Source organism: Geospiza fortis, unplaced genomic scaffold, assembly GCF_000277835.1.
Source record: "Geospiza fortis unplaced genomic scaffold, GeoFor_1.0 scaffold120, whole genome shotgun sequence".
Classification (NCBI taxonomy): Eukaryota; Metazoa; Chordata; class Aves; order Passeriformes; family Thraupidae; genus Geospiza; species Geospiza fortis.
This window is the reverse complement of record NW_005054364.1, coordinates 1,716,027-1,731,603: the sequence shown is the minus strand read 5'-3', so window position 1 is coordinate 1,731,603 and position 15,577 is coordinate 1,716,027. Positions and strand designations below refer to the sequence as shown.

The 15,577-nt window shown below is 37.6% G+C and overlaps 1 protein-coding gene across 1 annotated transcript in view; it reads right to left on the bottom strand.

Annotated features, from left to right (window-relative positions):
* The window catches only part of CNTNAP2 (contactin associated protein like 2), a 1,021,786-nt gene that overhangs the window by 57,409 nt on the left and 948,800 nt on the right, over window positions 1-15,577 (bottom strand). The window contains exon 21 of the mRNA XM_005424150.2: window positions 7,605-7,698. Coding sequence (XP_005424207.1) covers window positions 7,605-7,698 — 94 coding nt within the window. The remainder of the gene's footprint in view (window positions 1-7,604; window positions 7,699-15,577) is intronic.

Genomic DNA, 15,577 nt, shown 5'->3' with positions numbered 1-15,577 from the left:
ATGGTGTCAACTCTATTGGCTTAACAAGTTTTAAAGCAAGATCACTGATACAACCACAGTGCCTGTTTTTATTTACAGCATGGATGTAGCTGCAGCCTTTGGGAATCACATAGTCTTCCAAATGAGTTCCTTCTCCATGACAACTAATAGTGTTTTAAGTGTTCCCTGAAATATGCAGATGGAGAATGCATTACTGTACCTATCCTAAAGGACTTATTTAGAGAGTATATATATATATAGCTTTAAAATTTGCTGAGCAGAAACACTTGAAATTAAGACATCAGCCAGGTTTTGGCTCTGTAATTTAAACAGTGAAAGCATTTATTTTAAAAGAAATGCAAAGCCTACAGCCAAAGGTCTGGTTAAACGGGAAATTGCTGAAGTGTCTTTCCATAGTTTATATACTTACCTTTCTTTTTGTGATAGTGGGAATTAAACAAATTATTCACCATGAATAATTTAATCTATGAATTTATACTTCTGTATAAAGGTCCTAAAGAAAGATTATCTTATCTTCACTTTTATTCATGACTTAATATTGTTTGAGAAACATGTTTATTTTACTATGTCTGGAACATGCTCATGTAGAACAGGAATTTTTTCCTTCTGCAAAGAGCAGCAGCAGAATATAAACTTACTTTACATTCTATATCCAGTCTACTTAAGCAGAGTTTAGTAGTGTGAAGATTGTGTTGAGCCTTTAAACAGAGATAAATTTCATCTTAAAGAGCTGGACAGCTCAAAACCACGTGAGCAGGCCCAGGCTTCTCTGAGAGAATGAAAGCTGTCCAGGCCTAAGGCAGAGTAGCACACACCATGAAATTCCTATCTAATTCATACTCCAGAAAATCCCACATCCCTTGCTCTTCCCAGGTTCTCCAGCAACCTGAGCAAACTTTCTCCAGGTTGCAGAAAATCTCTGGTGCTTCTGGTATAAGAGGCCACTGCGGATCAGAGGACACAGGCACTTTCAAATTATCACTGGTGGGAGTGAAAACTAGCACGGCTCTTGAGGGAAAGGGACTGGATCCCAGTGATCTTCTAAAACATGGGAAATGAGTCACCTCCCTTTCTGTCTGACAACGTCTGCAATATTTTGGTCAGGCTAAGTGTTGCTTTGTTGTGATTTTTCGTTAAGTGAAACAAGTGTCAGATAAAACCTGAGCTTTTTTTTTAACTGTCAAACAATGAGTGAGTTTTGAATTAGACATAATTTCTGTAGCTGTTCCTACAAGGAATGGCATGTATATAATCTGCGCCTTCAGCAAAAATAATATGGCCAGAATGCTATTTCTGCAGCTATTTCTGATTACATCATCAGTGCATATTCACATTATTTTTGAATGTTTTATATATGGAACTATGGGCAGAGGTTGCCCAAGCTAGGTAAAGTAATACAAAATTTTAAGACTTGTGCCTTGGCTTATTACAGACAATTTTTTGTCAGTTGTGTCTGTAATCTTTGGTTTCTTCTATTCTAATTTTTGATTTTTCCTTTGAATATACTTGGAGGAAAATTATAGGATGCTATACTTTCAGCTTCAGGAACACCTTGGGCTTTTTCAGACTGTGTAACACTTTTTTTTTTAAAGATTTATAAGCCTTGAAGGTGCTCTGAGCTCTTTGATTTTGCTGCCTATGCCATTAGAATTTTATGGGGCCAGTGGTAGGTTTTATTGATGCCCCTGTCATGTTCAGTTCCTTTCTTTGAGCCTTGAAAGCAGCTGCATTTAAAATAAATTAGTATTAGATATTACACAGTACAGGCAATATAATTCCTGTCTTCCTGTGGTAGGGAAACATTGTATAACCAAGATATGCCACCTTAAAAAATACAGAAGCTAGGAAAAGGTCAGTCTAATTACTGGAGTTAAATTTTTCATTATATTCCATTGCTTTTAAATAGTGTTATCATTGTTTTGAACGCCAGATAAGGCTTGTGCAAATACTCTGTTTAAAATGGCATTAACCAAATGAAATTGCTTTACAATCTCCTTTTATTTTTTCCCTTTTTTAAAAATTTTTATTTTTCAGAGCCAGTAGATGAATACTTTGGAGAGAACTGTAAAACAATGGGATAATTTTCTCAGCAAGATCCTGTAGAGTGATCTATATGAATCAATTTTCTGCGACATGTTAAAGCACAAGGGAAACAACTTTACAATTTAGGAATTTAGGAGACTCCTGCATCCTGTTAGAGGCTGGTAGGAGTGCTAGAAGACCAGGAGAATAAAAGGTGACCTTCTGGAGCTGTTGAATGCCCATGGAAGATTTGAAGACTGGGAATCAGTGAAGCCTTTTCACAGAGAATAGTGCAATAGGAAATGAAAAGGCAGCTGCCACTACAAAATATGAGAGAGGAGCTGAGAGGTGAAGAAACACCTGAAGGGTGAGAGTGAGAAGTTTGTGGGAGGAAATGACTCCAGCTAAATTTTAGAAGAGCAAAGCTGGCTATACTCATGACAACTGAGATTTTCTAAACATCCAATTTAATCCACTTTGTCTGGGGTGTACCTTCTGCCTCTCTGGAGCTACAGCAGATGAATCCTGCAATATTCTGAAAAATTGAAAGAAGATGCTGCATGGATTCTGAACGGCATCAATGCATATTCTTGGCTTCTCTTCTTCATTTTGGTTCTCAAATGATAAAATTCACTTGAGCTACCCTAATTTCTGCCTCAGAAGTTATTTGGGTCAAATTGGCAATTCAAAGTGTTTATCATGTCCCTTGGATGGGAGACCTGTAGATGGAAATGTTCCTTTCTGAATATGGCTTGTAGGTTAAGATTTCTCAGAGAAAAAACAGACAGATCAAAACCAGAGGTCTGAAAGAAAAGAAAAATGACTTTTATTTTGATCAAGTTTTGACCAGAACAGCTGTGGAACATTTCCACCTTTACCAGAAACACTTCAAAGAGTGAGTATGGACAGACAGACCTGAGATCAGAGAGACAGGCAATATTTAATCCCAGAGGTTTTTCAGCCAGACTGATAGCATTATACAGGATGAGTAGGAGAAGAGGAATTGTCCAGATGTTATATTTTTGTATGAAAATTCATACATAACTCATGCAGGGGAAAGCGCATCTTTAATATTCAACTGCTACCTGCTGTAGCAGGAGGGCTCCCAATATGACAAGAAGCATTCTCAGTGAGATTACAGTACTGAATGTTAATGCTGGCGCTCAGAAATGAAGCAGCAGGCAGTTACTTTGAAGTAAGTTGGTGGATGAATTCACTGCATGCTAGCTGTTTTTTTTCTCATTATCAGAGAAAGTTGGCTGAGCTGCCCTGCACTCAGAGTGTCTCCTGGCACTGCAAAATGAAGGGGAGCAGCAGAGCTCAAGCTGTGCAGCTCTGAATGCCACACTCCTAACATATATAATGAGGTGTTTACTGCATTATGATCATGAAGTAGTAGTAGATACATGTCAAAGATATGTAGGATATAAATTTAAAAGCTGACAAAAAGCGCCCTACAATATAGAGATCGAATTCTAAACTGGTATCTTATATATATATTAACAATAACTTCATATCAGATGATGTCAATGTCTAAAAGCATGCCCAAACTGAGCACTAAATATGACTATGCCTTTATCCTTCACAATTTTTTTCATCAAGGCTATCAGTACCCCCTTTTTAATGATGGCAAATGCTCTCAAAGTGAGAAAATGTTCATTCTTTGACATGAAACAAACCCTCTAAGTGATGAAACTCTGCAGTTGTGTGGAAGCATGGAGATCAGAAGCTGGTTTTGAAAGTGTGTGATGGTTTTGGTAGGATGAATTACATTGCAGGTCATTGGTGTTTTTCAGCTACAAGTCTTGAAGCACCAAACTGCCAAGCTCTTTCTACAGAAAATAAAGTATCTTATCTAGGAGTAAAGAATTCTTACCTCTTGGAATAAATACCATTGTTCACTGCTGGAAATTCAAAGCATTCTGAACTTTTGCCTCCTATTATTCAGTATCTATTGGCAGACAGATGCCATGAAAGAGAAAAAGCAGTTTCTCTTTCTATACTGTACCTAAGCCATGAAGAAATATCATTTATCTCCTCCTTTTTGTGAAGTATTTCTATGTTCTCTCCTTTGCACATTTGAAACTAACTACTTGGCTAGATGTAAGCTGGTCTTACCTCCCATCAGTCCAAGATGCTGAATGTCACAATGAATCCAGAGAAATATCTCCTCACCAATTTTAATTTTCACCACAAACACCAGTAAAAAAAACCAGTAAGTCCAATCAGGTTACAATAAAAAAATCTTTGCATTAACATTAGGAAAACCCCACCACATCCAGAAATTGACCTTTTACCACTTCTTCTCAAGGCAACTACTTTTTGTGTAAAGAATCAAGGCCTGTGGGTTGATTTCTAGGACCTCTCTTCAGCTGTAGAGTGATGGCATCTGCTTTTGTAAGAAGGCAGTCAGACCTGAAACGTATTTCCCTTTTGGCTACTGTTACTAGAAGTCCCTGAAGAGCACTAGATTGAGACAGAGACAGAAATGGAGCCCACAGAGGTGAGCTGCAGGGACAGCTGTCAGTTCTGAAAATGATTATCTGCGTGATGATGATTTGTATTATGTCAATTGTTTCCAAGTAGATATTTAAGTATTTCTGAAAAGAGACAATTTAATTTGGAGTGGTTGGTGGAAAGGATGACAAGAAGCACATTTCCTTTACTTTCCTGTCACTTTCTCAAGAGCAACTCTTGTCGGAGCTTGGTGTGTCTGTGCTCAATCATATATCCTGTTAGATAAACTCTCAAATTATTTCTGTTCGCCAGAATGATACTTTCACAAAATCATGTGTAATTATCTCTAGCTAATTACTTATAAATACATATTAAATGCCAAAAAAGTTCCAATTTTAATAATAAAGTACAGACGAAGAGAATACAGGTGTAATTTCCCAAAAAGGATGTGAAGACAAAGCTGGGTGTTGCATCCAAACCCTCTACACTTAATGGAAAAAATCAAACCTCTGCTTTATCCTACTGCAGTAATGAGCTGCAAGTTGCAGCCTACATAAAAATGTAGATGCCTGTCACATTGTCTAATTTTCACTTTTTTGTCTTCATAGCTTATCATTCAGATATCCTGGTTTTCCCTCTCGCCTTGTCTGTCAGCCATCAAAGCCTAAATACACCTAAATAACAGATTAAAGAACTTCCTTGAAACATTAACAATACCTTTCTATCATTTTTTGTGAAATCCTGCATTTCTCTAGTGTTATTATTTTTGTTACTACACACACATGTAAAATAGGATTTTTCATTTGTTGTGTGTTTCAGCTTTATTTCACACCTTAAATCGTAATCCATTTTACCTAGGTAAGAATTATATACTAAGCGCCTTCACCTCCAGTTTTACAAAAGACTACAATTATTTTATATTGGTATTTTTCAAGCCAGTGAAAAAATGCATTTTTTAAAACAGTGTTTCAAGGAAACAGAAAGCATCACAACTTAAAGAAGAAAAGTTCTCCCCTCCCTGATTGCAACTCAAACATTTTGCTGTTGTTCTGATGTGACCTTCCTGCTTTACAGAAAATATTCTGAGCAGTTACAATTTTCCAAATAACATTGTTAATCATCCATATTGTTGTAACACCTAGAGCAGAGAGAGGTGTTGCATTGTGGGAGGTGTTGGACAAGGGATCATTTCTGACGGGGAGCAGATGAACTCTCTATCACAGCAAGAACAGGTGGTGCAGAAGCGGCTGCTCCTATGCAAATAACCCCAATAAAAATGGAAATAAGACAGACAGAAGACCAGTTTCCCAGTAAGATTGTTCCAGAGTGCTCTTCAAAAACCCATCTGTCTTTAAAAGTAGGGCCTTGCATTCATTTTTGCTGACAAATAAGAATTGCATCATATGGGAACAACAGAAACTGAATGCAAGTGATACCAGAGCAGCAGTGAAATGGGAGGTTGCTCCCATATTGCCCATTTGGAGAATGTAATTGCATATGGGCACAAATTGCAACTTGATCTATGTATCCAGATCCTCAGTTGGTTCTAATCCCTCTAGACCACTAAAATATGTCTTGTCAGTATGAGGTGACAGCTAGAGCCTTTGAAGATACTGAATTCTACGTCTGCTTTGCCCTTCAAACTGGTGTACTTGGGTAACCCTTTTAGCTGAGGTCTCCCCTCATTCAACATGACCCTGAGAGCTGCACAGTAAAGCTCATCAACAGACATGGTCAGTTGCACAACCATTTATGCCAGGAAATCCATCTCTTTGCAGTGAAACCCAATTTTTCTTTGGTAGAAAGAGTAAATTTTTTTTTTGTTTTCCTGTTTGTTTCTTTAGTAGTGACACCTTTTTCTTCTTAATAAAATGCTTTATCTGCAAAGACATTAGCAAGCAGAGAGGAAGAAGCAAAATAATATCATATTCCCAAAGGACTAATATAATCCATGCTATTTAAAAATTGAATCAGACCATCAGCTCCAGTCCAGGTGCCCAAATTAAATGCAGTAAGGTACCTGGATTCCAGAGACTGTCCAAAATCAGACTGCATTGTCTTTTGTGCTACCAACAGAACTGACTTGGAAAGTACTAGAAAATAGTTCACGGTTTTCCTGATAGCCAGTCATTTTAAAGGTTTTTCATTTCCTATTTCACGTAAGTTCTGCATATTAAATTTTAAAAACAAAACAAATGGAAAAATGTGTCTACAAAGAATCCCATTAGCTATGTGGTCAATTTCTTCACCACTTCAAAAAACAGCGCAGAGGGCTCACAGATCAATGCCCTAACTACTTAACAAAGAAAAGTTTGCGATTTTCTGGATTAAGCTCTTCACTGAGTTCAAGCAACCATATCTCTGTATAAAGCACTTAGAGGAAATAATATTAATTCCCCTTTATCTCTGGAAAAGGGAAAAAGCCCTCCTTACAAACTGTAAATGTTGGGAAGAATTGCTTCTTGAAGTGAGTAACCCTGGAAATTCATGTAAGAAGCCAGTAGCAGAAAAATTAAACAATGGAATGAAGGACGGTCTAAAAGTGAGGCCAAGGCATCTTTATTTCCCCTTAAGTTCATCTGGGGAGCTGGCCAGGAAGCTGCTGCACTGGAAATAACCATGAAATCCATAAAAGGGATAGAAAATGTCCAGATGGGTGTTGCTGCAGGTGTTACAGACTCCAAAAGACCTTGTAGGTGGATGTTAGTGGGAGATAATGATGGTTTGCCAGAGGATGCTCTAGGATAAGGAGGCAGTCTGCATGGATAAAGACATTATACAAGGCACACAGTAACTTCACAGCGAATTATAATATTTAAAATAACTTCAGTGTCTCCTGGTAGAAGCAGTGGTCTCAGTGATTTCCTTGGATTGCCTTCATCTGACACCGAGTGGGTAATGAAACCTCACAAAGACAATGTTACAAGGGTCTCGTTGCTCGTACCTTTTTTTTTTTTCCAAATCCATGGCAGAAAATTATTTATTTGTGTCCTCATCAGCCTCTATGACAGGGTGAACATAACCCCTCCTTTAGGCATAACTCCAGTATCACCACTTGTACCACGTGTCCATCAAGCATCCTGCTACACATACATCATTGTCCCAGGTATAAAATGAAATCTTACCTATGACTTTTCCTAGGAATAGTGCCTTTGGGGAATTGAACTGAATGTCAGATGTGGCTGGCAGGCTATAACTTGTTGGAGGATAGTGATCAAGCTGGAGAAAGAGAAAAGAAATGATGAGTATTTTGAACTGATCTGCTTATTACAGTTCTGATCAATCAGGTCTACTTTATGGAGTTTATGCCGTCTCTTATAACTGTCCAATGCACTCTCATTTTCAAACAGGGAAAACAATAGTAAATACCCTTCCTTCCATATCTGCCACCTCCACAGTTCCCAAGGCCTGGAGAATACTTATACTGAATATATTTTTGTTCTGATTTCTGTAGAATCACATCAATTTTTACTTATGTGCTCTTCAATTGCTAAATATAACAACAGCATCAATAATAAAACACCTTTTTCTTTCCATAGAAATAGATTTCCATTTGAGACTATGTTACTGCTGAAGCTAGATTTACATAGCTGGGAATTTGAGACTAATTCAGGTGTTGGGCATTCTTCTTTTCTCTCAGAAAAGTCATAAATTAATAAGGCATTCTTTTTTTGCACTTCATGCTTCTTACTTTCTTGTTGAGAATGTTGTTCAATCTGATTGTGATGACACCTACTGAAACCTAAATAAATTCAAGAGTAATCAACTTAGCTAAATAGTTTAATCTATAGGAAATGCATATTGTCCCTGATATGGCACAGCAATCACATTACATTAGCATATTTCCCCCTGGTTTTTAGCTATTTAACAGAAAAGTGTGAAGAAAGAGAGTAATAAAATGAATTGCCTATGCTTGGTAATAGTGCTATTAACATAGTTTAATATAGCTCAGTGGAGTTTTGATTTCACATTTCATAAAGGTAATTGGAATGAATTTTTATCTTTACTGTTGTTATTTATTTTCTCAGATTTACATGTTTATTACACAGGCTTAAAGAGGACAGAGCACTAATAGTTTATTTTATTCTGGCCTTGCCTTGGCACAAAACAGGATAGAAACTCATATATGTGATTTAAGACTTTGCAGGGTACAATAGACTGCAAAGGTAATTCTCAGGAAATGTCAACTCTATGGGGCATGCAATATATTCACATATCTTTTTGCCATATTTCTAATTTCAAAATGTAAGTATTGTGGATTGCTTTGTTTTAATGATACTGCAAATGCTCAGTTCAGTGGTTAAACGTAAATGAATGGCAGGTAGCACAGAACTGAAGGGCCGAATCCCCTGATACCCTGGAACACCATGAGCTCAGGTAGTTGTAAAGGCTGCTGGTGTCATGAATCTGCAGAGGCAACCATCTCAAAAAACTCTAACAATTGGAGGAGTCCTGTCTTTCTTATAATTCCCCATAAAATCCCAAGAAGAAAAGTGTATATACATAGGACACAGGAAAAAATGTCTCTGCAGATGGCAAGAGAGGTCTAGTAAGTCTTCAGTAAGAGTTCAGAAATTATTTTTAATCTATCATAACTAGTATTCACACTGATTATTTTGAGATAATTACATGGAAAAACATAGTTCCATCTTAGAAAATAAGGAGTTTCAGTTTGTTCAGAGTATTGTGAACAGTTTTCCTTAGATTTTTAATAAAGAGCAGAAATACATATTTTACCTGAAATTAGAATTATATAAATTCAAATTGAAAAGAGTTATTTTGGAAAGAGTGTAGTCAAGTGAATACAAAAGGTTAAAATAATAAAAAGTTCTCAACCTCAACCACCTCAGGCTCTAATAAACAGAGACTGCACTTGAGTGCTTACTATTGGTTTTCCTGATGGAAATGTCCCAGCATCCAACATTGCAAGTGCCAGATGCATTTTCAATGGGAATTGCAGGCATATAAAAAATTCTCTTGTTATTTCAGGATAAAAACAGAAATGGCTTAGATCTGTCATGGTATTTACCCTTAAGGTTATTAAATGAAAAGTGTAGACTTTAGAGAGGTGTATCAGGTGAAGATTGGTGAAAACTAATCCACAAAATACTGATTCTCCATCCTCTCATATGTCAAGAGGTTAACCTCATGTAACTTTGCCTGCAGTGGAATTTTTTTCAATACCTACACAGGATTAATTTTCTAGGTTTTCTCTTTATTAACATGACTTAAAATATGCTGAAGTAACTCTGATAAAATAATTGGGCATGCCACTACTTACATTGGTATCTGTCAGTATCATCAACATTTGGGTTCTTTCTTTTTCAAAATCAGTCTGGAGCAATTTTAAAATATTTATTTTTATTGTGATCTGGACTCTAGGCTGCGGTGTTGATCAGATCATCATTAATCAGACAAAATATGAATAAATTAATTAAATACCAATCTATGTCTATAATCCATTTATTGAAGTATGCTGGATGTCCTAAAGCAGTAGCCATGTGTCCAATGTCAGAGTAACAAATGAGTAGTAACAAGTAATAAAAAAGTCACCCCTGCCAAATGTGGAGGCAGCCTCTACCTGTGTACATGGGCTGTGTCTGCAGGATATGCATTAAAATGAAAAGTCAGTTTTCATGATGAACCACTGTGACCATTTACATGGACAATTAGAGAATATCAAATCCTGCCAGCCGTGGCATGATAAGACTCCCTTTGTGTTCAGGTAGTGCTCAGGATTTGGAAAGGCCCTCTCTTTCCCCATCTTGGAGCAGATTAGTTACCAGCAACGTTGGCCAGATTAAAAAAAACAACCCAGAATCCTTCCAGTGACCCCACCTTCCCCTGAGATTTCAGCATAGCAGAGCTGAAGTCCCAAGGGATTCATCCTCGTACAGAGGCAAAAGGGATTGCAACATGAGAGTAATGATGTGTTACACCGCAGGCTCTAACAGGAACAGACACTTTGCTGCTGAGGTTTACTTGTTTAAACAGATCTCTTATACTGCATAAAACCTTGAATCTAGCCACTCACATACATTTTTCACATCTCGTTGAAGTCAAGGAAAGATATCCCAGTGGGTTCAGCTGTGGATTGTTTTAATGACTGTCTGAAGTTTTGGGTTGTTCTGATTCCTAGTTAAAATAAATCTCTATTTAAAAGCTGTTGATACCAATTTTTTTTGGCAAACATTTCTGATCAGTGGTAGAGCCAGCTCCTGCTCTGCTGCCAGCTCTGGCGTCTCTTGTCAGGGGACACCTGCATTGCTTTCCACAGCTTTGAGCATGCCTTTCTCTAATCCTGGCACCTGGAATGAAATGATGTACCACAAGTGGGTCTAGGGAACAGCGACTGAGGGAATAGGGAGATTTCTGTCCACTTGCTTTTATTGCATATCTTTGTACTAAATTAGAATTACCTGATAAAAGAAACCATTTTTTTTTAGAGACACTCAGCCTAGGGTTTCTTTAGAGGTCTGTATGTTCAAGCATCATGCTGAATTCTTTCCAAAGCTGCATGTGACTGCCATCCAGTGGGGGCTCCAGTGTAAGCAGCTGGAACGGAGCAGCCTGCAGTCTTTGCATGAAATACTAGCCTACCAATCTAATAGAAATCACATAATAAAAAGAAATTACTAGTGTCAAATGATATTTGAATTATAATTTGATTTCCTTAATTAATGAAAATTAAATAGAACCTCTGTATACACAGATGTTGATGTCATGATTTTGTATTAAATAACCACTTAAAAATTATATTTAAGATTTTTCATTACAGCTACTTTTTAAAAAAAACTCAGTAATTTCATTTGAGTTTCATATAAACTTCAGTGTGGCTTTGAGTGTAACAGAGATGAAGGTAGGTGCCAGTTTCTGAGGAATTTGCAGTTTCAGCTCTCAAGTCACGTCGTGCCAAGGCAGACTGCCTTTCTCTGAAGTTGTCTGGATTTAAGCAGAAGTTCAATAAAATGCTATTTCTTCTAAATTACTGTTCACTTAGATAATAAAACTAATCTTGATGGGAGTTCTGAGATTAACAGATATATCAATCTAAGGGCAAGCATAATGTCTGCATCACCTTAGCAGTCTTGGGGGACAAAAAAGGGTATAAACACAAACACTGACCTTATATTCACCCTGTGGATATACTTACATCTGAATCATTGTCAACCCAGCCTGTGTACTACTGTAAAGTTAAGGTTTTTCTTTATGCTGGACAAATTTTATAAAAAATTTGTCAAAATCAGATGGAATAATAATGCTGTAAGGCTTAATGTCACACCATCTGATGTCAATGCAGCTCTGCTGTTGACTTCAGCAATAGCAGGATAAAGAAGGGGGTGTTACCATCATGATCAGTGTAGTTATTTCTCTTCTGCATGATTATGATGATTTATCACTTGTTTTATCAACTTCTCTAATCCTGAACAAGGGCTTTTTGTGGTAAGTTCTATAATAATATATAATAAAAACGTTCCTACTCAAAAATGCCTACAAAGCTAGAACAGATTAGGCATGTGACCCCAAGAAAATAAGCAGGTGTTTAGATGGAGCTCCTCACAAGTATGATAGCAGGGTATGAGAAAGAAGGATGTGGATTATGAAAAGCAAATGGGAGGTATCATGACATTCTTTTTATTAGTGTGATATAGATGATTATTCACCTGCTAAAAGGTTAGGAAAAAAACTTACAATTTTTTAATATGGTGATGTTTGATTTTATTTTTTTTCTCTAGTACAAGAGGAAAAGAGCAGATTGGAGTGGTAACTGTGTAATTGCTCAGGCTGATCCTGGCCACTCTCACTGCAGTTCAGCTCCTTCCTCAGTGTGGCACTGGTGCTCCACTGATCTGATTCTGACGGGTCAGGTCCTTGACCCAGGTTAGTGCAGATCAGATCTGAGCCAGAGCAGGGACAAGCCATGGACTGTAAATGAGGAGTGGATCCAGAGAAACAGGCAGGACCATAAACCCTGCATTTTTTACTGCCTTGGACTGTCACAGACCTGCAGCCTCACTGCTCATCTGGAACACAAGAGGAGGCACACATTTCACTGGTGTGATGTAAGGCAAACTAAAGGCTGGCATTGAGCTTTGAGCTCTGCAGATGAAATTTCTATAGAGGTATAGTAAATGCTCTTCTAGGAACCACTCCTAAAAATCAATTTTGCTGGTGTAATGCACTGATTTAACCTTTAGCAGATGTTTTTTTCTTTTTTTTTTTAAATAAAGGTCAATTACAGTATTTTATGATAAAGTCTCCTTTTTGCAGGGATTTATATTAAAAATGTGATTAATGTGATACAGATGTGGAAAAAACATAGATACATTGCAGAAAAAAAAAGAAAGGGTTTTTTTCTGGTTCAAAACTTGAATCCTTTATGTGCAGAAAGCTTTATATATATACCTGAAAGCTGCTGTTGCTCTGCTAAACAATGCCAGGGATAATTTGCCTTCCTCTAAAAATCCACAAAATTTTGGATAAAATTTAAATGGAAATGTAGAAACATAACTCAAATGTAACAGAAGCACTGATAAGGAAAGGCACACTATTTAGTCTGGCTCCTTCAATTAAAATGATTCTCTGGCGCTTCTTTCACATATCTGTTGACTTTTTATTGCTCTCTTTAGTAGATGAATTACAATAAATGTTAACAGAAGCAATAGCAAGTCATATCATGCCAAGTCATTAAAATTAAAGAGATCTACCTCAGGTACCTAAAGATGACTTTCACAGGACATTAATTTGTCCAGTATGTGCTTCCATACAGTGGAAATCGCCTATTTCATGGTAGGTTTTGACTTTTTTAGCTTTGTCTTGGACTCTGGGATTACTTAATGATTTTTTTTTTGTTCTTTCATTGTTTCTTTAATTCCAATAAAATTATATAAAACCAACAATCACACAGACCAAGGAAGACATACACACACACTCATCACTGAAAATACATTATAGAAGAAGGAACTAGTTTCAGCATAACCAATGTAAGTAACACATCTGTGAGGTGGGTAAGCCTGCTGATATGCCCTGCAGACCTTTGCTCTGCTCTGATATGCAGACTCAGGAAATACCAGACTGCACCATTCTCCCTTCTGACCTGAATCGCCTTAGCTTTATTTCCCAAGGAAATGGGGGTGTAGGGTGAGGGAGACATTTCACTTCTGGGTCTTATCATGATTTGTGGCCTAGACATGGGCAAAGTTTGGGACAAGGCAGCTGAAACATGACCCTGAACCCAGCAACACAAGCTCTGCTACAAGGAAATGAGAAGGATGGATGTGTAAAAGAGCTCCTCTCTTATTTTTTCTCCTATTTTTTTCCTGGTTTTATAAAGCAGAAAGTAAAGAGGAACATTCTTCCAAAAGACCTCTAAATTTGAAACTATCTCAGTTTATGCAGAGAGGGTAAAACTTTTTAAAAGACATATACTTTGTCATCTGCCTCTGCCTTTCTGCAGCAGCTACACGGAAACCACAGGGAGCAATGCTACTCCCAGATGGGGATGTACGGATGATGTTTTTCCCACTGTTTCTCCATGTTTTTCCAATAAGAGAGAGATAGGATGCCATGTCCTGATGTCCACTTGTTTGTTGATGAGTGAAAGGAGTTCTGGTTTGTCCTGGATTGCCAAGCAAATTGTATTCTATTTGCCATCTGTATGGCAGTTGTCTTCTGTTAAGTGGCCAGTTTTCCTTATCTCTTCCACAACCTATCCTCCCTCCAGGGAGACATCTGCTGATAACAGGCTATTGAATGTCACTGCATGACTGATAAGAACTATCACATCCCATTGTGAGACGCTCTGCCCAGAGGGAGGAGCCAAGCATTCCTACCTGGATATAATCTGAGATTCTGGAACACCAGCACAGTTTCTCCACTGGATTTCCCAGAGGAACAGCTGCCTCTTCCACTGGATCATCACAGGAAGACTACACCCTTTCTACAGGATCCCTGCTCCAACAGAACCATACCTGACACTCCAGGAAGACTGCAGACACAATTCCAATTGGACTGCTAACAACACCCTGACCAACAGGGTGTCAGGTTGTGTTCTGACTCTGTTAGTGTTGTTTTAGTTTAATGCACTGTTTAGTTTATCTTCTTATTTTCTTCCCTAATAAAGAACTGTTATTCCTGCTCCCATATTTTTTTGCCTGAGAGCCCGCTTTAATTTAAATTTTATGGCAATTCAGAGGGAGGGGGCTTGCATTTTCCATTTTAGGGGAGGCTCCTGCCTTCCTTAGCAGACACCTGTCTTTCCAGACCAAGACATGGTTTTTGACAATTTTGTCTGTCTTTCATCAAGCTGAGATTCAATGGGGATGTGCTGCCTTACCTTGGCAGATGCCGCTAACCACTGTCTATCACACACAAAGGGGGAGTAGAAGTTATTCATTTACGAGGTTCCTGTTCTACCTATAACTGCTCTCTTTAAGTGAAATATTGTGTGTCACACTGTAAAATAAAGAAATTGAGTATTTTCAGTGAAGGCTTAAATCAACAAAACTGCTCGGAGCTCATGGTCACCCTGTGAGCACAAAAGAACCAGTAAAAAATAATAAGCAATGAATTATTTGCTAATTTCTAGTTCTGGTAGACACAATTTAAATTCTGTTCTGCTGTTTCTTGCTGTTGCTTACTGACGCTTCTCAGTATTGAACACCCAGTCATTTGCAACATCTGTAACATCCTTAGAGTTGGAGGGAACTTGAATTATGAAAAGATCAGGGTCTGTAATTGTTTATATTTTGGAACCCAGATGTTGCTTAGGGTTATAGGCATGATATACTATATCAATAAAAGCTTTGTTTTATTTTCAGAAGTTTATTGACATCTATGGATAGCTTTTTATGCTACTTTGTCACCTATTTGTGGACAAAAAACCCCTATATTTTCAGACCTGAGTAAAATCACTTCCTTGTGACTTCTGATTGAAAAGAGAGCTTAGCAGTTATGGATAAACTGAGTGCTACTGCATTAAACATGCAGATCTAATGTATGGCTCTGCTCTAGAAAATGGTCTGAGTTTGCCTTTCTGTGGCACTAGCATTTTGAGCAATACATTGCCACTACAGAAGGGCAATACACAGTGAAAAGA